Source organism: Lepidothrix coronata, unplaced genomic scaffold, assembly GCF_001604755.1.
Source record: "Lepidothrix coronata isolate B3197 unplaced genomic scaffold, Lepidothrix_coronata-1.0 Scaffold206, whole genome shotgun sequence".
NCBI lineage: Eukaryota > Metazoa > Chordata > Aves > Passeriformes > Pipridae > Lepidothrix > Lepidothrix coronata.
In genome coordinates, this window is record NW_016690386.1 from 1,456,969 (window position 1) to 1,481,414 (window position 24,446).

At 39.5% G+C, this 24,446-nt stretch overlaps 1 protein-coding gene across 4 annotated transcripts in view; it reads left to right on the forward strand.

The window, feature by feature from the left end:
* The window catches only part of PTPRR (protein tyrosine phosphatase, receptor type R), a 145,935-nt gene that overhangs the window by 108,012 nt on the left and 13,477 nt on the right, over positions 1 to 24,446 (forward strand). For all 4 annotated transcript variants that reach the window (XM_017832815.1, XM_017832818.1, XM_017832819.1 and 1 more), the window contains 4 exons: positions 2,246 to 2,432; positions 11,125 to 11,209; positions 17,907 to 17,986; positions 20,048 to 20,185. In XM_017832815.1, the coding sequence (XP_017688304.1) occupies positions 2,246 to 2,432; positions 11,125 to 11,209; positions 17,907 to 17,986; positions 20,048 to 20,185 (490 nt within the window). The remainder of the gene's footprint in view (positions 1 to 2,245; positions 2,433 to 11,124; positions 11,210 to 17,906; positions 17,987 to 20,047; positions 20,186 to 24,446) is intronic.

The following is a 24,446-nucleotide window of genomic DNA, read 5'->3' on the forward strand; positions in this document are numbered from 1 at the left end:
ATGAGATTCAATAAGGAAAAGTGCTTGGTCCTGCACTTTTGTCACAACAATCACAGGCAGTGCTACAGGCTGGAGGCAGAGTGGCTGGAAAGGAGTCCGGCAGAAAAGTTCCTGAGGTTGCTGGTCAACAGCCAGCTGAACATGAGCCAACACTGTGCCCTGGTGGACAAGAAAGCCAATGGCATCCTGGCTTCTATGAAAAATATGTGGCCAGCACAACCAGGGCAGCACTGGTGTACTTGGGACTGGTGAGGCTGCACCTCACCAGTCGAGTGTTGTATTGAGTTCTAGGCCTCTCACTTCAAGAAAGGCATTGAGGTACTGAAGCCTGTCCAGAGGAGGGAAATGAAGCTGGTGAAGAGTCTGGAGCACACGTCCTGTGAGAGATGGCTGAGGAACTGTGGGTCTTCAGCTTGCAGAAAAGGAGGCTCAGGGGAAACCTTATTGCTCTCCACAACCACCTGAAAGGAGGTTGTAGCAAGGTAAGAGTCAGCCTCTTCTCCCAGGCAGTCAGCAACAGGCAAGAGGAAGTGGCCTCAAGTTGCACCAGGGGAGGCTCAGGTTGGACATAAGACAGAATTTCTTCACTGAAAGGGTTGTCAAGCACTGGAACAGGCTGCCCAGGGAAGTGGTGGAGTCATAATCCCTGGAAGTATTTCAGAAACAGGAGAATGTGGCACTTAGTGCTATGCTTTAGTTGACATGGTGGTGTTTGATCAAAGGTTGGATCAATGACCTTGAAGGTCTTTTCCAACCTTAATGATTCTGTGATTCTATAGAGGAAAACATTCCCCAAGTATTAATAGCACTTGCCTCACAGATACTATCTGATGATGTCTGTATCATATTTATAATAATATGTGGTATTACTGTAAAAGGGACAGTTATGTCTTAACAACACTCCAGTTTCCAGAACTCAGCCAGCAGAGTTCTGCAGATAAGAAATGCACCCAACCAAGCAGAGTTCTAACATAAAAACTGGAATTACTAGATAATAGATTATTCAGTGGTCAAAGTGTAGAGTTGTGTTCTGATCTGGCAGGATGACTATTAGGAGAGACTTGAGACAATCTTATGTTTTGTTTGTATATATCTGAGCATGGTAGAGCAACTAGAATCCAAAGAACTTCCCCATAAGTATACATGAATGGAGAGGTATACATATGCAGAGGTAGGAATCAAACTGGCATTGTCCTATCTCTGTATGGGCATAGCTGCTTGGTAAATGTTACAGACTTTTACACTGAGCTGAGCGACTTTAGTCCAGTTCAGAGCTGAGTCTGTCAGTCTTATAGTACTGATTTCTGCTTAGTAAACACAAAAACGTTGATTAATGCCTAGAGATTTGTGTCATCACAATTCACAGAGCATGGATCTATTGCAATCAGTATGCCTAAAGTTGAGTTGAGTAGATAACATTTGATTGATGGGTTGAAACTATGAAAAAAGACAGTTTTCTTAAACATTGTTTGGAGAAAGCCACAAAAAGAATAGGGCTCATACCAAGCACACTGGGATGTGCTCTATTTGTATTTTCACAGCTCAGAGTTGTTGTTGAATCCAACTTTATTTTCCTGTAGAAATTGAAATGTTATGAATGTGATTGTCCTGCAGAAGACTTTTGGCATTTCCAAATAACCCCTCTAAGTCTGTGACCATTCCTCCTCCTGGGACACAGCTTGTTTATTGCCTTGCCCTTCCCTCCTACCTAACATGACACATTTTCTGCTGTTTGGTACTCACAATGTTTGCGCTGGCTTTCCACTTATTTCTGCTGATTTTACCAATTTTTCTCCCTCCATTCTATATATTTCAGTAGATTCTTAAACATACACCTGACATAACTGTGAATTTTGTTTCAGGTTGTTATATGTATCAGTTAGAAATATATTCCCTGGTTTTTTTCTGTGAAACGTTTCTTCCTTACTATCACTTTCACATTTGACGTTCGTAATGATAAGGTAGCATATAGGGAACATCTCTGCTTCCAAGAATAATCCAAAGAGTTGCTCCCTAGTGCACTGTTCTTGCAGGTTGTTAGATTGAATAGGTAGTGTGCATAGTCTTGGTTTTCTGGCCACTCAGTGCTACCAGTGAAGCCACTCTTGCAGTCTTTGCATACCCAATTCTATCAGGGACCATACAGAAAGTCAGAGTGCATAAATAATTCAGGATCAGCTGCATGAAAATGGGACTTATGGTAACACAGATCTTGCATAACTGTGTTAATTATTTTCTAATGCAGACGAGGGTCCAATGTCTCACTGACTTTGGATATGAGCAGCTTGGGAAGTGTTGAACCTTTCATCACTGTGCCAACCCCACGAGAAAAAGTAGCGATGGAATACCTACAGTCAGCTGGCCGCGTCCTGACACGGCAGCAGCTTCGAGACGCAGTTGCATGTTCTCATTTACTTCAAACAGAATTCATGGTGAGTTTAACAACAAGCTTTAAATGAGAATTTTTGACATAACTGGAACAACAGAAACTGTGGGGAAAAAATAGTCAGGCAACACTTTAATGTCAAGGTACAACTAATTTCCACAGGGCAGATTAGACAGTTTCAAGGTGGTATTTATGTTTTATGTCAGTCATATCCACGGATAAAACAGATTCCTCTGGGTTTGAAATTCCATTCATAGATGGGACAAATGTCGTATTAAAGCTACAGTACAAATGGCCAGCACTGTAACACTGTGACAGTTTCAAAGACATCATGAAGGCTGTGGTGACAGAAAACACAGTAATAATTGGAGATTTTGTTTATTCCCATGTAAACGTCATGTATGTTTGCAATTTGAGCACTAAATTTTTAGTCACTATAAATTACTTTTTGGAGCAGACAAAGACACCCACAGTCCTCGTCCAAAAGGTACTTTTGTCTCAAGGTCCAAATATCTTTAACAAGCATGCCATACATCAACCTAATATACTCAAGACCAAAAAAACTGAAGTGCTTTACAAGTGTACGTATCATTAAAAAGGGTAAGAATCTAAAATAAAGAAAGTGGCTAGGTAGAAACAAGTCAGAGCAGAAAAACTCAATCAGAGAAAGCACATTACAACATATTAGTTGGAGTTGAAGCTGGCCAGAAATGTGGGGGACAATAAAAAGAGTTTTTTCAAATACATTAATGGAGACAGTACAGAAATATCATCAGCCTGTTACAACATGAGGATGGTCACCTCACAAACAAGGATAGAGACAAGGCAGAGGCGTTTAACACTTTCTTTGCATCTGTCTTCAACATGAATGCTGGAGGACCATGACTGCGAGAATGATCAGCTCCCAGTCGATCCTGAAATTGTGCGGGATCTGCTGCCTCAGCTGGATCCCTACAGATCTATGGGGCCTGATGGGATTTATCCCAGAATCCTCAAAGAGCTGGATAATGTCATGGCAAAACCTCTCTCGATGATTTTTGAGCAGTCTTGAGAATCCGGAGAGGTCCCAGATGGCAAACATTGTCCCAGTTTCAAGCAGGGCAAGAAGGAGAACCCCAGAAACTACAGGCCTATCAGTTTCACTTCAGTGCCTGGTAAAGTTACAGAGAATAATATTATTCTGGAAGATATTGAAAAACAATGCAGTCATTGGTCACAGTCAGCACTGCTTCCTGAGAGGAAAGTCCTGCTTATCCAACCTGATTTCCTTCTATGACAAGGTAACCCACCTAGTTGATCAAGGGAAGCCAGGTGATGAAATCTTTTTGAATTTCACTAAAACTTTCAATACTGTCTCTCACAGGATCCTTCTGGACAAAATGTCCAGCACACAGCTGGATAAACACATCATGTGGTGGGTTAGCAATTGGCTCATGGGTCAAGCACAGAGGGTAGTAGTGAATGGGGTGACATGAGACTGGTGACCTGTCACTAGTGGGGTTCCACAGGGCTCCATCTTAGACCCTGTGCTCTTCTACATCTTCATAAATGACTTGGACCCAGGAATGGAAGGGATACAAGTTTGCAGATGACACAAAACTAGGAAGAGCTGTTGACTCCCTCAAAGGCAGGGAGGCCTTGCAGAGAGACCTCAACAAGTTAGAGGACTGGGCAATCACCAACCATATAAGGTTCAACAAGGGAACAAGGGAAAGTGCTGGATTCTGCACCTGGGATAGGGCAGCCCTTGCTCTTTGTACAGGCTGGGGAATGAGATGCTGGAAAGCAGTGCTGTGGAAAGGGCCCTGGGGGTCCTGGTGGACGGCAAGTTGAATATGAGTCAGCAGTGCCCTGGCAGCCAGGAGGGCCAACCATGTCCTGGGAGGCATCAGGCAAAGCATCGCCAGGTGTTCAAGGGAGGGGATTGTCCCCCTCTGCTCTGCACTGGTGCAGCCTCACCTTGAATATTTTGTGCAGTTTGGGGCACTGCAATATAAGAAAGATATTAAGCTGTTACAGAGTCTCCAAAGGAGTGCAACGAAGATGGTGAAGGTCCTTGAGGGGAAGCCGTATGAGGAGCAGCTGAGGCCACTCGGTCTGTTCAGCCTGGAGGAGACTGAGGGGAGATCTCATTGCAGTTACAACTTCCTTGTGAGGGGAAGAGGAGGGGCAGGTACTGATCTCTTCTCTAGGGTGACCAGTGACAGAACCCAAGGGAATGGCATGAAGTTGTGTCAGGGGAAGTTTAGGTTGGATATTAGCAAGAGGTTCTTCACCCAGAGGGTGATTGGGCACTGGAACAGGCTCCTCAGGGAAGTGATCACAGCACCAAACCTGGCAGAGTTCAAGAAGCCTTTGTACAATACTCTCAGGGACATAGTATGACTCTTGGGGAGGGTCCTGTGCAGGGGTAAGAGTTGGACTTGTGGGTCCCTTCCAGCTGGACCTATTCTGTGATTCTGAAGAAGACTGGTAATGCAAACCACTCAAATAAAAGAAGCTATCAGAAAAAAGGACGCATCTTTTACAAGGGAATTAGAAAAGAGCATAAACTGGTGCCAGTTGAATGTGAAAGCTGAGTAAGGCAGGCCAAAACAGATTTTGAATTAAAAGCATCATAACTTCATTTTTAAACGGATCAAAAGCACAAAACTTACCAAAGGGTACGTGGGTCAACTGATGACCAAAATGGCAGAAAAGTGATCTGGAGAAGTTGAAGCAGTAGGTGAGAAGTGACTGCATTATTTACATCTGTGTTGACTATAGAAGAACTTAGGGAACTTCCTACATCTGTGGCAAGAATAGATTTAAGCAGATCACTGGGGGATCTGTTTGAGAATGAAGCATTAATGGAAGAGATTCTAGAACAAATCAATAAAATTAATGAAAATTACTCACTGGAGTAAGCTAGTGGTCACTCAGGAACCATAAAGGAGTTTGTATGTGCGTTTACTGATGTATTAACTTGCCAAGTGTAACCAATACTTATGCTTCAGCAGATGAGGAATCAGAGGGCTAGAGGCAGCACTTTTTCAGAAGAACTCCAAAAGAGATTCAGAGAACTGCGTGCCTAGAAATCCAATGTCTAAATCAGAGACACTGGAATGAATCAAAATAAAGAAAGAAGCCAATAGATATACGAATAAATGCAATCGAGTGATGAATAATCAATACAGTGCAGCACCAGAAGGATTGGTTGCTTCTCAGTGTAAAAGGAAGTCACAAGTGGAGTCCCAGAGGCATCTGTTCTGGAGCTGATACTGAGAAAGATGCTCATAAGTCATCTGGCACATGGAATAAATAGTTAGATGGTGAAGTTTGATGATGACACTGAATTACCCAGAGTAGTAAAATTAAAAATAGACTTCAAAAAAATTACAGAAAGATTTTATGATGGTGATGAGGCAGAGGAAATCCGAGGTTGATAAATAAAATGTTATGCATTTGGGAGAAAATAATTTTGTATATTTTGATGGGTTCTGAAATAGAAAGCTAAGAATCTTGGGAAAATAACTACAGGATAATACAGAATCTTTATGAGACTGGAAAAAATCTATTATGCATTCACAACTGCAGGCTGCTCCAATCTCCCCATCTCAAAGCACATATCGAATATGGTGAACATAACTATAGAGTAGAGCAGCTTCTGTATCAGGAGATACTAAATTGACCAGGACCCAGGACTCTTCTGCCTAGGGAAGAGACTATGAGAGGTTCTAACAGAAGTCTATAAAATCCTAATTGCAAGGAGAAGGTGAATATTCATGGTTTTTCATGCCAAAAGAGCAGTATCAGATGACCAGTGCTATACAAAGAAAAGCTTGTCTTGTTCTAGTTTCCTTAGATGCCTTGCTACCAGTTGCTATCAGAGGATACCAGAGAGGAGGAACCTAACATGATCAGCTACCCAACCTAAGCCTAACTTTTTTTGCTTTTACAAGTATTACCTAGCAAGGCATGTAAGAGCTGGAAGACATATACAACCCCTTGAGCAGACTACAGGTCTAACAAAGACATACAAACAATGCACTTCTTATTAAACATACTAGAGCACGATCCCTTGGCTTTCATTTTTTTCCAATTTTTGCATGTAAGTCAATAGATGATGAATGCCATCTTACTCTAAAAATCACTTTTCGTTGTGAATAATATCATCTTACAAAACAGCCCTTTTATTAATCTTTTAAAAACCAGGGTTTATAATAACAGTCATTTGCTTAAGAAAAATAAATCCCTCAATTCTTTTACCAAACAGTGGTCAGACAGTGTACACAGAAAAAATTACAAGCATCCAAAATACTTTTATCACCAGTTATGCCATAGGTTCTCTGCCATTCTGCTGCTTAGGCAGGAAAGTCAGAAGAAATAACTTCGTCATGCTTAAACCCCCCCATGTTAGGAGACAGTTTGTACAGACTACAGACAACTTGGCACCTTATAGAATCCTGTTTACCCGAATCCTCTCACACAGCATTTGTGCACAGCTTTGTGTAGATAGAGAGTCACATTTTATTTGTCTCTCAGTGGGGCACAACATGACTTTGGCTGTTCAGTGTTTCCACAGAATTTTATTGAAAATATCATGACTTGCCTATTCCATTTTTAATCCATTTTTTGCAACATATTTCAAGATGAAGCTGTTGAACTGTATCTGTTTACTATTTTCCTTGCTATGTATAATAGCTTTAGTAGGAACTTGAGGCATGCAAAGAACGCCATATATAAGCCTCACCCATTCTGCTCACTCAGCTTGTTTTAACTAGCTAAAGAAATACAGTAAGACAGTCTTTTGGACATTAAAATTATTAGCTCCCATGAAAAACTTCCAAGTGTGAAAAAAGCTGAAAAATGTTCAAAGTATCTCTGGAAAACTAAACATGAGCTGTTTCAGGTTATTTTGAGTTCTTTAATTAAAACCTAATTTTTTATTAACAATTAAGGGGACTTTACTTATTTTTATTGTAAAATATTTAAATTACCTGCAAAATATTTTTCCATGATATTAATTAAGCTATATTCTTGTTTTGTTTTTTTTTTTAATAATGCTGACAAAAAATTGGGGTATTTTTAGCTGGGAGAATATACCTGATTTGCAAAGAGGAAGAAATATAAATTGCCCAGCATATACTTATGTAGTAGCCTGAGCTGCTACTATTCAAAAGACAGAATATCTGAGGTTGGTGACAAAAGATAAAATTTATTATTCCCAAAATACTGGAATGGCAGGAAATACAGTCCTGAATGGAAAAGTGCCAGACTGTTAAATTTATAAAAATTAGTCCTCATAAAAATAGAGGTATCAGTATAATGACTATCTGCCTCAATTTTCCTAAATTTTGCCACATTTTCTTTCAGAGGCCCAAATAATATCTCTTCAAGTGTATGAACAGTTGTAGCATTGAAAGGCTAATGTGAGCCAGGATAATTGTTATTAGAAGAATATTACTCAGAGAGGGAAAGTAACCCATGAACAGTATGCACACGCATTTATAATTGCATGTGAGTGACTGAGTTCATGAATGTGTGCAGCTTATACATTATTTGCAATTATTTAATTAAATATATGCGTTTAGTAAAACAATTCTATATATAGCCTATACAGCCACAGATTTTGTATGCTAATTTTCACATGTTCATGTTATTTGCAGTCTGCTGGGCTTATTTGCTCCCCTGTTAATAAATAAAAATCCTGATTTTTTTTTTTCCTAGAATAATCTCTTGTTTCTCACAGCCAGTTTCTGAATAAGTGACTTGTCTGTGGCTGTGATCCACGAGGTATTGTCAGGTTTCTGTCTGTGCCCTTGGCCTAACAAGTGCTTACAACTGGGAGGAGCCCACTGATTAGAAATTGTTTACAGGACGTAAGTGATGAATATTATTAATGGACCTTGTTGGCCCAGAGAAATGTGTTTCTGTTTTCAACTTGATGGCATCTGTCAGTAACTGGACAAATGATGAACTATTTAAAAATTTCAGCAGGCGTAGCAAGGGAGACAACCGGGCAGCTGGGAGAGCCTCACTGACCACCATCGCTGGCTGGGCAGGCAGAGGACTCTCTCTTCCTCACACATCTTTTTCCAGTCTCTGTAGATGACAGACATAGATCACGTTAAATACAGGCTTAGCATCTTGCTCTCTCTTGGTATATAGTTCAGCAGGGAAACCTTTCAGAAGCCATTCACTGGTGGTCTTTATACTAACCCAGAACTGAGGCAGGGAAGCTCTAGGTCAGCCACTTGGAACAGTTTGGACCCCAAGGGCCAAGGCTAAGAGTCTCATGGAGATCACTGTTGGGAAGCGGTAAAAGTCAGAGATAAATATGAGGAGGGTGTGGGAGCTCATTTTGTAGTTCTGCGGAGGAGAAAGTGACATCAGAAGCAGGACAGAGGTGACATAGTGAATCCGAAAAATCCGGTATGAAGAACTGCTCAGAGACTTTTGTATCTTTAAGCAGCAAGGTATTTGTTTATTCAACGTTGGGAGCAGCAAGCCAGCTTGCACTGGACAAACTTGCTCGACTTGGAAGTGCAAAACCAAGCCATTTTATACACTTTAGATACATGGTTACATCATTTAACATACATATTAATAAGTAGGTTAGTCTCTGGGCGGAGTCTTTCTAGACATGCCAGTCTTCTACTGTGGGGGTCTTCTCCTCAAGCCTTCATCCCTCTGGTGGTCGCCATGGATGTCTTCCTCAATTTGACCAATTAGGTGACCTGAATTATTCAAGCTTGCAAAATCCTGGCTCTGGGCCTTCTAGATCTTGTTCAAACGTCTAGTTTACGTAATTTATTACCATGTGTGTACTACTCCTATTCTTTCTATAATAAGGCCTTTGGTCCTGTGAGCAGAACAGAACATGATATTAACCAGTGCTCCTAAAATGTTCTTCTAGCAAAACAGGTATTGGGGTTTCTTAGCAGGCCAAGATATCTCAGTTAACTCTTTTAGGCCTGGCTCCTGTTTCAATGGTTTGACTTAAGGTAATAGGGATGAAATTTATGCAGGCGTGAAGTCTTACAAGTGAGAATATCCCACACATAGCAAAAGCATCATATAGATGGCAGTACAGGGAGCTGAAAAAGGACTGGGTGAAGTACCTGCTAGGAAGGAGTATCTTAGCAGCACCACTTTGGCTTGCCTGACACAGTAAGTCTTTCTTCTGAGGAGTCATCTGAAGAGCAAAGAGGAGATTGAGGAAGAAGAGGGAGAATAAAGAAGATCCACAAAGCACATCTATATAAGGCAGAGAAGGTAGAAAAATCACAGCATTTCATTATAAACCCTCTAAATTTTACTTAACTTTGCCATCTCTTTAAGCAGAAAAGCGAGAGGAGAGCTTTCCCTGTTTGGTGAACCTGTGTAAAGGTCTGCTGTTGGTGCATCCTTGGTTAGAGGCCTTATCTCAGTTCCTCTAAAAAAAACCCCTGCAGAAGTCAGTCATGCTAAGCAGGACCAGAGTTCGTGTCTGAAGGACAGTGGCCATGCATCTCATCTGTACCAAAGTCCTGGGCAGGCCTGCACCTGTAGAATTAGAAACCACATGATTTTGAAGGAAAATATTTGAGTAAATTTTCCAGTGATTGAAGCTAAAAGATCTTCCTCATGTTCCTATGTGATTGTAGGAGGCAGTTATTTAATATGCTGTTGTCTCTTAGGATAAATACCCCAGGCTAGCATGAAATTTCCAAATCTCTAGTAATTGCTGTTCTTTTAAGTAGAAGAATTAATTTACTGAAGATCAAATTCCAGCTTACCCTAAGATAATTTAAATAATGGTGGCCAAAAAAAAACTCAGTAAAAAGATGAAGATTTGAGTCAACTAAAGAATTTTTAATGTGATTTTGCCAGATTGTTTTGGTTGGTAAAACATCCCCCACAATCAGGAAAAAAAAAACCTATATATTTCATCTTGCCATTTTAAAAGAGTTGTTTTTATTCAACTGTAAAAACACTGTTTTGGGACCTCAAAATCAAAATTATTCTTACCCTCCCTTAAAAGAAGTTAAACATCGTGTTCATGTAAAATTGGGGGATTTCTACTTTTCATGCTGACAAACAACTTGAAAAACATTGATTTTAAGTTCATTGGGAGTTTATCATTTGTATATTTTTGGCACTTCAAGGAAACTGTCACATTAGTTACTTGCACATCTGCATATTTAAAGAAGATAGTGCAAATCAGTCACTAAAAGAGCAAAATGAGAAGTAAGAAAAATAGATTTAGATTTTTATTAATTTTGAGTCATTGAATGCAAAAGACTAAGGCACTTCATTCTAGTTGTTTAAATAAAAGGCAAGTGAAGTCTTTGAATGACATTGTTAAGGACTTAGCACAACATTTAAAAAAACCGTTTGCCATATATTAATATTTAATTATTTTCAAAGTTCCTCCCCCAATTATGTAAAAAATTGCTCTTTTCTGACACAGTACTGCACTTTTGAACTCCACTTTTCTAGAACTACTGTGCATTTTAACCTTGCTCCTAATCCCGTAAAAACTTTTTTTTTAATAATTCATCAGAAGCGTTCCTTGGAAGTCAGTCACCCCTTCAATATGCAACTCCCTGTGTTTATTAAAGGAAGGGTGTTGACAGGCTTGAGGTGGGAACCACTTTTTTTCTTAATAACTTTGATGTCAAAAGACAGTTGTGTAAGAGCAGATGGCCTTCTGGTGATAATTTCCTGCATGGCTCCTTTGGAAACATCAATCTGATTTAATTTATTTTTTATAGGAAATACCAATGAATTTTGTGGATCCCAAAGAAATTGACATCCCGAGTCATGGAACTAAAAATCGCTATAAAACAATTTTGCCAAGTAAGTGAGTTAGCCCATGGTTTCCTATATGACGTTTAGTCCTGCTTTGGGAACATATTGCTGTGAAAATTCAGCTGTCTTTATATTTGCTTGTTGTGTACCCATTCATACTTGAATTTGTAATCTATGTAGAAAGAAAACAGAAGCCCAGTGCTGTAGGACTGGCAAATGCAGAACTCTCATTGGATGCCTTAGTAGGTACACATGTTGGCAGCATCCCAGCCACATTCTGAAGTGCTTGATGATTTTCTCTGAAAGGCAACTCAGGCAGATGAGTAGAGAGAGATGTGCCATGCCTTGCAGTAGCTCATCCATCACAGCACAAATTGTCTTGCAGTCGCTGAATTCCCTCTGGTTGGAGGAAGCTACTTGGGACTAAAAAAACTCAGGCTACAAAAAGCAAGTGCTACTTATCCTTTGTTCTAGTGGGCTTCCATCTTTTTAAATCCTCTGGTGGTTGGGGTTTTCTTCTCTGTGTGCTAATTGTCTTTGGGGAAATCTGTTTGCAGGAGTAAGAAAGCCACCCTCACACAGTGCTGTCTCTTTGTTGCTGTAAACTTGTTACTGCCTTCTATACTGCTCCTGTATTTTCATTGGCCCAAATTCATAAAACAATTGCTTTGTTATACTTAGAGGTGATTGAAAGCTTTTCAGTGGAATAGTTTTCCTTCAAAATACATCTCTCTGAAATGCAGCTATTTTCATAGCATTTGTTGGCAGATAATAAGATATTCCATTTCTCTTTTATTAAGCATTTTGTTTTTGTGTTCTGTTTCAAAATAGGCTGCAGAAGTTTTAACATTGCACTAAATATAGACATGAATAGTTGAGTTTTTATAAATTTTGACATCACCAAAGTGAAAAAGTTCAGCGATTCAAATTTTGCAGAACACTCCCACAGAAAAATGTAAACACATCTCTTTGCTTATGTTTGGAATGAAGAATACTTTTAAAATGACAGCATATCCTATCAACTAGAAATTTGTTTTCTAATCTAGATTGTCCTTGTGGGCCTATGTTACATGTTAGTAATTCAAATTCAAATGATGAAGTTTCTCTCACCAAGCCTGAACACACTGTAATTTGTTCACAGCATACAATGGCCTTGCAGTTAAATTAATGAAAACTGGTGGCCTTCAGCCTCTAGATTTGTCTCAGAAATGTGATATGTACCTGGGAAAGAAACTTTATACGTATAGAGTCCTTGCTTCTCTTCAACCTCCAATAAAATTTCCATTGTGTTCAAGGATAGTTCATCTGTTTAACCAACAGCTGTGTATCTTTGAGTGCAGTCAAGAAATGTTAAAGGGAATAAAAAAAGAAAGTAACTTAATGCAAGTTATATACCTAACAGTCAGAAAATTCAGCATCCCTTAGAGTCTGGCCCAGTGTCAACAGGATGTACATGGAGGGTGAAATCCTGACCCCTTTGACGACAGCAGGACTTTTGCCATCAGCTGCAGTGGAGACAAGATATCACCCGGCCTCCCTCCACCTGACGGGCAGATTTTTGAAAGGAGTTCTCCCTTCCCTTAGCATCTCATGTCCCAACTGTCCCAGCCACCATCACGTTCACCTTCAGCAACACCTGGCAAATGCGATGAGTCCTATTTCACTGCAGTATGTATTTTGAACTGGGACACAACAGCTGGGCTGTGGTTAATGCTGATGAGCTTTGAGAACCAGCGTGCCTGTGTGTCTTCACCTCCAGTTAACTGAGATGTGCTGCCAGGTCCATGGCGCATTTTGAATCCAAGCATACTGCTGGTGTGCACCACAGCTACTCACTGGCAGGCCCTTTGTAACTGTCTTTGACAGAAGTCAAAAGGTCTATTGTGCATTAGCACCAGACTTTTTCAAAGAAGATATTTTGAGAATTGTGGCACATGCTCATAATAAATACTAGCACATCCCACACCCAGTCTGAGAGGGTTTGGAAATTATTTGAGTGATTAAATAGAACAGCTTTTCTGGTTTCCTGCTCAGATGATATCAACCTGCTGCTTCATACACCCGCATCAGCTTTTCCATTCCCAGCACTGGGTGCGTCTCTTGAATCGGGGCACCTGTGATGACAAGTGACGTTTGAGCTGATGGATTATCTCCTAAAAATGCCCAGTCCTGCCAGCTCCACCCTCTATGCTTTGGAGGATGTTCTCATTTTCCAAGAGATAATTCTGTGACAGGGTGCAGATACTACCCAGCCAGACACACTCGTGTGAAATAAAACTAATGCCTATTGAAAAGTGTTCTATATAGAAAACTATAAACTGCAGGAAACGTTACATTGCTGTGAAAGATGTTTCAGTTGCAGTATAAAATAGCCAACACTCTTATGCAAACACTAGGGTGCCGCTTTAAGTTTTCTAAATGTTATTTGCATTATAATAATATTCTAATTCAACTAATGACGGGCCAGTGTGGGATCAGAGGCAAGTGGCTAAGCAGTTCCTTAAAATTCACTGTTTCTCCAACCTTCCTCCTGACTGTGACCCCCCCCCCCCCCCCATTGCTCCTGTTAAACTGTGCTCCATACCTTCTGCTGCATTCCCTCTGCTACCATACTGTAGTGTGTCTCTCTCCCTCTGACCAGGTTCCCAATCCTGCACACAGACTTCCCAGTCTCTCACCTCTGGCAGAATACCAGCCCTGCTGCTCCTTCCTCATCCTCTTAGTCAACACCTTCACCTTTGCCTGCTTGTCTCCTGCAGCCCCCACTACATATTCCTGAAGCAGGACCTCAGCTTCAAAGACCTCTATGTTTTCTGCTTGCTGTCTCACTTTTCTACATCAAACCAGAAGCAGAATTCCTGTGATACTTTAGACTATATGTGGACTTTTGCTTACAAAGGAGCCAGTGGCTTAACACTATTCTGTGGGTATCAATGTGTGTGTAATACCTGGTTACCATTCCCTATGCCTTTCTGAAGAATAACCTCATGTCAAAAGTCTTCATGAAAACGCCTTGGACAGAACAGCAGATTCACAGTAACATGAAGATAGAAAGGACTTAGGGGGTCAGACCACAAAGTCCACAAGCTCTTGCTTGAAGTACTTGTGCTAAAACTGGCTCTGGTACTCCAACTGAAGGCAAGGGGAAAGTTAAATTTAAATCATATGAACAAAGTCATTTATTATGAAAGCATATAGACAGATGCTAGAAAACTGTTTTTCCGGTGCCGAGAATTTTCAAAATCCCTTGCACTCCCCAGTCCTGACTACAAACAGTCAGATTTGCTCCAGTTTTGCTCCATAATGAAGGCAATAGGGCCAACAGCAGACTTTCAGAGACTAAAGAAAAAAAATCATATATACAAATCAGAAGAGAAAAATAGTTGAATCTTAGTGGAATTCAACAAGGGTTCATCAATGGACTTTTACATATCCATGTGAGTCAACAAAATGTGTCCTAGTTGTGGTCACCAGTATCATAGCATGTATAATATTTGTAAATAGCTAGTATTATAATAATTGATCTATATTAGACTGGATATTAGGCAGACCATATTTTTAGTAGATAAAAAGATTCCCTTTGCATGGATGAAACTTTATTTTGTAATGCTGAAGCATGTTTTAAATGCAGAAGCACTCACCATGATAAATCCATTAAATTTTCAGTTGAAAAATCCTGGATTATATTGGAATTACCAGGAAATAATTCAGATGGGATTAAAAATGGTGCATAGTTTACAGGTGTTTTATACATGAGTTGTTTTGAAGCAGTTGTATTATTTACAAGTCTAATAGCCTGTTCCCTACCTGGCAGAGATTGGGAATGCAGTCTAGTATGATTCTTCAATGTTCTGTATTACAATATTTGCCAAGTAATATCAGTACCTGTTATTTATTTATACACTGCAAGCAAAACTAGGCAAAATAGAGAAGAATGAATTTCAGAATGGTTTAGTATCTGAAAAATTTATGACCTTTTGGGCTGCAAGTGTGAGAGCAGTCTGCCTCACAAAATTTTTGTCTTCCTTTCCTGCTAAAAAATCCAGAAGCATCTTAAGGACAGCCTTTCTTACAGTATTTCTGTCTTGCTGTTGTTTAGGCAACTAGGATAGGACTAGGAGTAACAAAGGACTTACCTTGGAAATGCTACAAATGCAAATATACCCATGCCCTAATGAATTCAGTTCATAGTAGTTGAAATGGAAGAAGGAAAAATGACCACAGCACATTATACCCACCATGCAATGAACACAGCCTTTGCAATGGGACAAAACCCCATGCCTTCATGACAAAGTGACATCATGGAGTGGATGATCCTCCAGTATCTGTGGCATTGCAGGAGGTTGTCCAGCCCTGATTGTTCCCTGCACTGGGCAGACTCATGGGAGCAAGCTACAGCCCCTTTAAGACCATCCTCTTGCTCCAATGTGGTAAGTTCAGGACAATATTGATTTGTTAAAGATGGAGTTAGAAAAAGCTTCTTCTACTCTTATGGGAGAACTACTCCAAACTTCCTAGATACATGGAAGAATACAGGAGTAATTTTACCTCCATTAAAATTGTAGATGTATTTTATTAGTAATATTAAGTGCTTAACACCTCTGCTGCATTTCAAGATGCTTTAAAAACATTGATGAATTCAGCCTTGCAGCCGCCATCTGTCTTTCTCCTGTAGCTTCAGACTCTCAGACTTTGCCATCCTTGGGGAAAAGATTATTACCTCTAAGGTATTTGTCATTCAGGAGGAAGCTAATGACTTCCATTTATGTCTGATGATTGCTTAGTGGCTCTGGATCTTTAGCACTGCTCAGGTTTTCCTCATCTCAGAGCTCAGTTTACAGCACTTGCCTATTTCGTAACTGATCGTGACTGTTAATTTATAAAAGATTCCTGTTCGGAAGCAGTGTTTGTTTCGTTGATTGGAGTTGGAAGGAGGTCTCAGAAACTGTGAAATTGATTTAGCTGCTCCCTAGTAACAGAGGGATTTATCTCAAGACGTGGTAATTAAACTGGATGTTGAGGCTGCTTGGAAGAGGTTTTTTAAGGTAGAGGTCAAGTGACACCAGAATCAGAGGCATTGTGTGAGCTAGAGGAAGCGGGTGTTTTTTCAAGGCCACGTAGCCTGAGGCATTTGTGGAAATGGCTAATAACCACTCTGCTGAAAAGGAATGAGAAGTTTCCTGTCCTCATATTGTTAAGAGGAAAAAAAGCTCTAAGTGAAAAAAGTTGGAAAAGCTAGTATGAAGAGATTTTAACACAAGCTAATTAGGGTTCACGTAGTGCTACTAACTGCAGAAGACAAGACTTCCATGTACAGACTTTGAATTAGAAGTCATGCAGTCATTTGCATATTTTAAGAAACATGCTCCAAAACATCAGCCTGGGTTCTACAAAGGCTCCATTCCTGTCCAAGATGCTCCTGTGACCTCCAGTGGGAAATTTATGTTTGGGATCATCCCTCCTCTTCCTTTGATTTGCAAAGGTTTTATCTAGTTCTTAGGAACAGGATGAAAAGTCACAAAATAAACCCAAAAGCAACTCTGAAAATACCAATTTTTGCTACAGCATATGTACATCAATTATGTATTTCTTATGTAAACAGCAGGACCGCACAATAAATAGTGTTTTCTTACCACTTTGCAGCTCAGCGCCTGCATATGTATATTTAAACACATAGCCTAGATTGCACTTAGTGAAGCAGCTATCCAGAGACTATTTCCAAACCAACAGGTATCTGTATACTGTCAAAAACCCACTGATTCTAGTTAATTATTTAAGCAAATTGCCAGAAGAAAAGATATTTTTTCAGCACAGACATATCTCCATATCATTTTGTTAATAGTAGAATATTTTTTCAGAAAAGGTGTGAAGAAAGTGAAATTGTGTCTCTAGACAGCCACAAAATAGGCTCACCTTCTCACTCCCCTTCTGCTTACCCCTTTCTTTTATATTGTGCACTTGAGAATTTACTGGCTTTAATTCCAAAATGGTATTACATGGGGGATCACATCATCAAAATGAGTAAGCAAAATCTTCCTTTGCAGGAGAGATTTAGTAACCTCCAGCTCTCTACTCAACAGAAATGGCCCCTACTCCATTCTAGATCATCCAAGACTGAAGGAAAGAATAGTGTGAAGAAAAGTGTTCCTGTATTTTGGCATTGTGTCTCCAGTCCAGTGCACATGAATGATCACAAATTGTGTCAGATCCTCGAGGACACAAAACTGAAGGGAATGATGTGGATTACCTAGTCCAGGCCCTTACAGTGAACTTGAACTGGTATAAAAAACACATATCTGATTTCATCCCAGGCAGAGGGAACTTTTCTTAATTTAAGTCCAACTGTCCAATGTAGTGATTGAACACTACAGCTTCAGGTGAAGATACCCGTTGGTGTAATTGAACAATGACATGACAAAGGTTTCAGAGTCACAGTCTAGGCAGGTCAGCTTGATACTAGCATGGGCAGACTAGACCTTGCTGAGCATTGCCTGGACCTTATAGTGCTGCTTCAATGTGCAAAGCTTGCTGAGATGGTTCTCCACAGTGCAGCATTGTGCAGTATTGGGGTACCTTAGCTACATGTGATGATCCTTTGCAGAGGGAAGAGTTTGGTGCATAATGCTTTACTGCTTGGCAACCTCAAGTAATAGTAGATTCTTTTCTTCAGCAAGACTTTGATTCTCTGTAGAAGCCTTCTAACTATGGGTTTTCTTTTCACTTTCTATCTTCCTTGTGCTCTTAGATCCTCTAAGCAGAGTGTATTTGAAACCAAAAAATCCATCTGACTCCTTGAGTACCTACATAAATGCTAACTACATTAGGGTAAGTAAATGTACACTCTTCATGAACTTTTGAGACAATATTTTATTGCCATGTGAGTAGCTGACTTTTCCAGGTGCCACTCACTTTATTCCTACCCATCATCATTCATAATTCCAGGTCTGTCTACATAAGTGTGATAGAAATAGTTTCATGAGCCATTTGTAACAAAGATCACATAGCCATGAATGTACTAAAATGGTTGCAATAAAAAAAAAATCAAATAGTTTATAAAAAACATTAAGAAATACATACATTACTATTTGTTTACTTTGCTATTTACTGTTTAATATTGTATTACTGCCTTATAATAAAGAAAAGAGGGTTACCTTTAAACAGTAACAGATACCAATATTTTCAATATATCAATTGATATATTGAACTGAAATCAACAGTTAAGTAATTAGATAAATACTGTAATAAGTTTGTGAAAAGGAGCATAAACAGATATGTTAAATATACATGTGCCCACAACACACACTTGTTCACATTTTACTCCCTATATTGGTCACATGACACAAAGCCTTCCCCAGCAGAAACCCTGTTGGAAAGCATTATTTCTAAGTGTCAGCTATGTTATAGTCCTTGATCTCACACACACACAGAGCTTTCTTGAATTCATGACACCATGTATGCTAAATAGACTACTAAGAAAGTACTTCAGTCATGTTTTAGGAGTGTAGTCCTCTTACCTGCAAAATTAAATGTTTTGATTAGAGTTATTATCCAGATCCTTAGCTGGAATAAATGTAATACTGCAGCAGAAATTTGGCCCCAGAGCTCTACAGTGGTGCTGCTTATTTAAATAACAGTACATTAATATATACATACATCCTCCATACATCCCCCATGCCCCTTACCCTGCCTCACTTTGCATCCTGGACTTTCAGCATTCTTTCAGCATTCATCATCTAACTAAGCAGAGCAGTTCTCTTTGGAGAGCAGCTCTTCCACGAGCTGGTCACGTTTTGAGTCCTCTGAGGTCTCCATTTTCCCCATATCACCACTCTTCAGGCCCACTTATGGTGATTTCTCCTGCTGCAAACACCAGTTGAACTGCCAGCAACTGCAGAAAAAATACAACCCAGCAATGAAATGAAATTTCCCACCCATGTATGAAAAATCATTAGGCTTGCTGGATCCTGACAGACCTGTCTTGGACAAAGTATGTTCGGGCAGGTTGGTGAGTAGGACAGCTGAGGATCTATCCCATTGGTTCGTGCAATGAGTAACAGCTGTCAGGGAGAAAGGCACCCAAAAGGAAGACCCAAGGCTAGAGGCTCCCACATCATCTTGCAGCTGTTCTCCATTCACTCGTTCCTTTCAGACATCGCCAGGCTCTCCAGCATTACTGTTGGGATCCCTGTTATTGCACAAACTCATAACTTCTCCTTTTCACCCTGAAAATAAGAATTCATTGTCTTGTTTTTCCCATTTCTTCTTGGCTTTCCCTCTCCTCTGCTTTCCCACTATTTGCCTGACCTATCTTTGACCTCCTACACAGTTGTATGTGTCTTGGGACTCCCTATACTGATATGTTGTCCCTCCTATAAAGTCTCATATAAAGGCACTTCTCCCTTAGCAAAGATGCATAGCAGAGCCTGTGACTCCACAAGCATTCATGTATTTTAAATCTTTTTTTTCGGTCGTGAATCTTTGTAGAAACCAGTTTTATAGTTCTCATTTTCTTTCCTGTATCTTGTTGACTGTAAACTATCTTGTAAACACTGCTGCAATATAAATCATAGGTTAAAGGGATGGATGATGGAAAGCCCCAACAACTTGGAGAATGGAGCAAGCCAAAAGAAACCAAGTAAGCAGGGAAATTTTAGAGGATTAATGTGTTCTCGAGACCATTTAAGTTCATCAAATCAGTAGTTTCCAGAGGAAAAACTGTTCTACTGAAAAATTTCTGATCTGCTCTACTGTTAGTCATAACTGCTTTCAGTTCAAATAACTTTTTTATTTCAGATTAATTTTTCTGCACTTTTAGAACATTCACCTGCAATATTGATTGACCACATGAATTTAAAGTAAATGCTTTTTTGTTTGTTTCTAAACCAGGGATATGGAGGTAAAGAGAAAGCTTTCATTGCAACTCAGGGACCCATGATTAATACCGTGAATGATTTCTGGCAGATGGTTTGGCAAGAAGACAGCCCTGTCATTGTTATGATCACAAAGCTGAAAGAAAAAAATGAGGTATGACAACTATCCAAACTGAGAAATTATTCCTACGGCTGCATACTGTATAAAGGACCTTAGCAGATATGGAAGGAAGCTAGCAGATAACCAGCTCTTAAAGGACCTGTTTATAGTCTATGGTGGGGTAACCAAATACACCAAGTGCAATCATGTAGACACCATAAGAGATGTATTAAAAAAAACACAAAAAGAAATTCTGTTTTCTGTATCTGTGCTGTTGGGTTTGTAAATTTATAAGAAACACCTCATTTACCTGTTGGTCACTTCTGTACTTCTTTTTACTTTCTTGTATATAAAGACTAGATGGTTAATATTATGATTAGAGTTTTCCTGACGTGGTGGAAGTTTGCACTTTGCTATAATGGCAAGTTTTTAATCCATTCCAAATGTTACAAATCTTCTGGACCATCCCAGAAATACAGTTTGGGCTCCCAGATGTCAACACTGTGGAGGAACTTAGCCAGAATGGAAATACATGGCTCTTTACTTTAGTACCAATTAGAGGTGACAATTGCATTTTAATGGCTAACGGCCAACTAACTGCCTGGTATACATTCTGTGGCTTTTGCATCCATTCTGAACTACATCTTCTATAGCCTTAATTAATATTCAGGTAAATTTTTGTCAGGCTTTCCTTGTTTGTGACAGAGTCCATATTTCTGGCTACCAAGCATTAGGAACAAAAATCGCTCTCCCATGCAGAGGGCCAACACCAAACTCTGTTTTGGAAGACTGAATGTTAAAGGAGTGGTTTACAGGGCTTGAGGACAAGAGCGAGATAGAAATAAAGGAGTTGGACTTTTTTCTTGAGTCCAAAGTGCTAGACTTGGTAACAATTCCCAGCTCTAGGTAGGTGCCTCAATCAAGTCTCAGCACTTTACCAGGTAAGCACCAGGGCTGTGTTGACCCTGCTACACTCACACCCCTGCTCTTCAAACTCAAATGCATGTGAGGATAGAGCAACAGTGTTTATTCAAGCAAAGTTTCCAGTCTGAGTGATCAAGGGACCAAGAGTATAAATGTGTTCCCAGAGCTCAAACTCACTGCCCCATTTAAATGTGGACTCAGTAGACCTACTCTTCTCATACTCTTCAACGCTGTTTGTCACTGTGAGTTTGGACTTCTAACACAAGCTTAAAATCCAGGGGATTTTAAGAAACTGTATGTAAAAAGTAGGTTGGTCCTGTAAAATGTCCCAGGATGTATTTCCAAACCAGGTGCCATTTTGCACTAGACTGTTCAAACAACTGTCCAGAAGTCTACATTTAAGATTAAACATGAAAGCATAGCAAACTTAGCCCAGCCTAATCAACCAAAAGAGTAAGTATTTCAGTGAGGAAATGCTGACTGTTTAAACACTCACATCTGACACTGTGTAAGAAGAATGACTTGAAAGAAGTGCCCAGTGGTTTTCATCATGTCAGGAAGCCCTGTGTTTACCTGAGTTACGCAGGCTCTAGGCGCTGGTGTTTATCGGCATTGTTGTGCCTGGCAATGGTAATTTCCTCCTTATAGAAAGGGTGAGGAATCTCAAGGCGTTCCCAGGCTATATAGAGAGGCTGTGTTTGTGCAAGCTGTCCTGCCTTGTGTAGAAACCTAAGGACTCTCCCACTGTTAGCAGGTTCCTCCTGAAATTTTTCTTGCTGTTGAAAAGAGACCAGCTTAGTTATTGGGCATGCTCAGCATATTATCTTCACTGTTAAAATATTGCTCTCTGTAGAGAAGGTAAGAACAGATGTTATTTAGCATGATAGCTCTTGATATTTTTTTCTTCTCCATGGTCTGCTTTATTTCCATTATTTTCAGGAAGGTAAATCTGCAGTATACACACATACAAATACCTTCATATCTGAAAGCATATTCATCCACATCCACCCCTGAACAAATAAACATCTATACCTGACTCTCTTGTAAAAGCCATATTCCTCAGTTGGTAGAACACCAGTCAGCCTCCATTTGAGCTATAATGTACTGTAATGTATGAACTAATGTATAATGAAGAAGCTCTCAAATGAGAGACACATGAGAAACCGTAATCTCAACAATAAATTTATTTATTTTACATAAGTAAAATTTTTAGACATTAGTGTCCTAGTTCAATATATCGATGTAACAAACTTGCATTAGCAATGGGAATTGTGTGAAATGATGATGAATAAAGGTTTCTGTAGATTTACTTCCATAATTTGGATGAAAAAATGGTTAAGATTTGCTGTGGTAACAGTTTTTGCAAGATGGATGAAGATATAATATGAATGTAGAGCGCTGAGCAAAATATTAATTTCAGCTGTACAAAGAAAAAATGCAGCATTAAATGATTGGATTTTCTTTCTTTTTCATTCTGAAGTCTGATTAAAAAAAGAGGATTGATTTGTAAGGAAGGATAATGCTGAAAGAACTATGGGTGCTCTGATATTTTAATCAGAATTTGTAAAACCTATCCTCAAAACTACACAATGTCTGAGCAAAATGAAGATCTACCTGTGTGAGGAGAGTCCATAGCAAAGGAGCTGTAATTTTAGAGTTAATACTGGGAAAAACACATCTCATCTAGCAATCTAGGTATCCCCCCTGCTCACTGAAGAGCAGTAGTCACCTCCAGAGTGTGATCCATCCCACTCTTAAGAGGTTGAGGTAAATCACTAACTGAAGGCGACCATCTCTAATTCCATAGTAATATTTTAAGACACAATCTTACAAAGCTTTACTCACAAGGCAAATATAATCTTCATATATTACTGAGTTTATTCAAGACAACCTCAGCTGGTTTTTGTAGTTATGCTATGTACTCCATAAATAATATGCATTTAGTCTGCCTTCAAAACTTACCAGCAACTTTACCTGTTAATCAGAAAACGTATTTTGGGAAGCATAAATAAAGAACACTGTGCAATTCTGCATTCTGCAAGTAGAAGGGACTAATACTGACAGATGCATGTTTATTCAACTCAGATAATGTAAATTTTTTTTAGCAGTCAGTAATTATCTAGGACGATCTTGACGATCTTGTTAACTCACTGTTTAAAGTTCATATATTTCATGTAACACTTTGTCCCTCAGTTTGTCTATAGGCATGCATAGCTGAGTAGATTTGGGAATTTGGAAATCCTACCTTCTACCTTTTACACATAAGCCTCTTTGAAAATTACTTATTAGTTAAGTTGAGTATTGATACCATAGCTATATCTTAAGTTTTAGAAGAACTTAAAAAGATTTGGTCCTAACTTTGAGGATTTTAGTATATGAAGGCAAATCCTGCAATCCCTCTTGAAGTATACCTCTCCTGCTTGAGTTAGTATGACAGTAAATAGAGGGCAGGAGTGAAAAAGGATTCCGGCATTGAAGCTTTGTTGTTATTATTTGTTACTGTTGTGTGTTGTCCTGGTTATTGGGACATTTAATGTGTAAACTCTTAGGCATAGCTATATGGAAAAATACACAAGAAGCAGAGTTGAAGTAAAGCAACTGCACGTTTAAGAATTGTTAAACTAATTTTGTTCAGGGTCCACATCCAGGGAATGTAAAGCAGGTAAATGTTGTGTCACATGAGAGAGCCTTCCTCCATCCAACAGAATTAGGGACCAGTATGCAATAGGAGCACTTCTGGCAGGTTAAAAATAGAGTGTGGCAAATTGCAAGTGCCAGGCCCAAATCAAGGCAGGGCCAGATCCCACTCAGTTATGGAGATCCACTTCAGGAGTGGTCCCATGAAGCTTGGCACCCAGTAAGCATGGGATAGAGCATGCCAGGAAACAGGACAGGGAATGCAGGGAGCCTAAACCTGCAGCCCTGTTACAGAGGGAAGGACAAAGGCTGAAATCAATTAAAAGTCATGTGAGATACTGTTTCTTGTATAAACTTTATGGTTGTCAGGGAATTTTGGTTTATTTAAAAAAAAAATGGTCAGGCACTAGATCGGAAATAAGTAATCATTTATTACAACAAAGTTAACAACTTTGAAAGATGGCAGGAAGATGAAAACTTCCACATGAAAGTAAGATTCCCAAGGGTGCCTTGCTAGTTGGTTAGGATTTTTCCTTTTTTTTTAAACTGAAGTATCTTTCAAAAAATCCTACTCATAACTGTTATTTGTTTGCTGACTACAGAGGGGATTGTACACTCAACCCCAACTCACAAAATACGTGACCTATTTACCTAGTTAGAAAGTGCTGTATAAATCAATATGCTGAAAGGGAAACTGCAGACTGAAAGTAGAGCAAGGAACAGAATCAGGACCAGCAGAAAGAGCAAAGAAAGA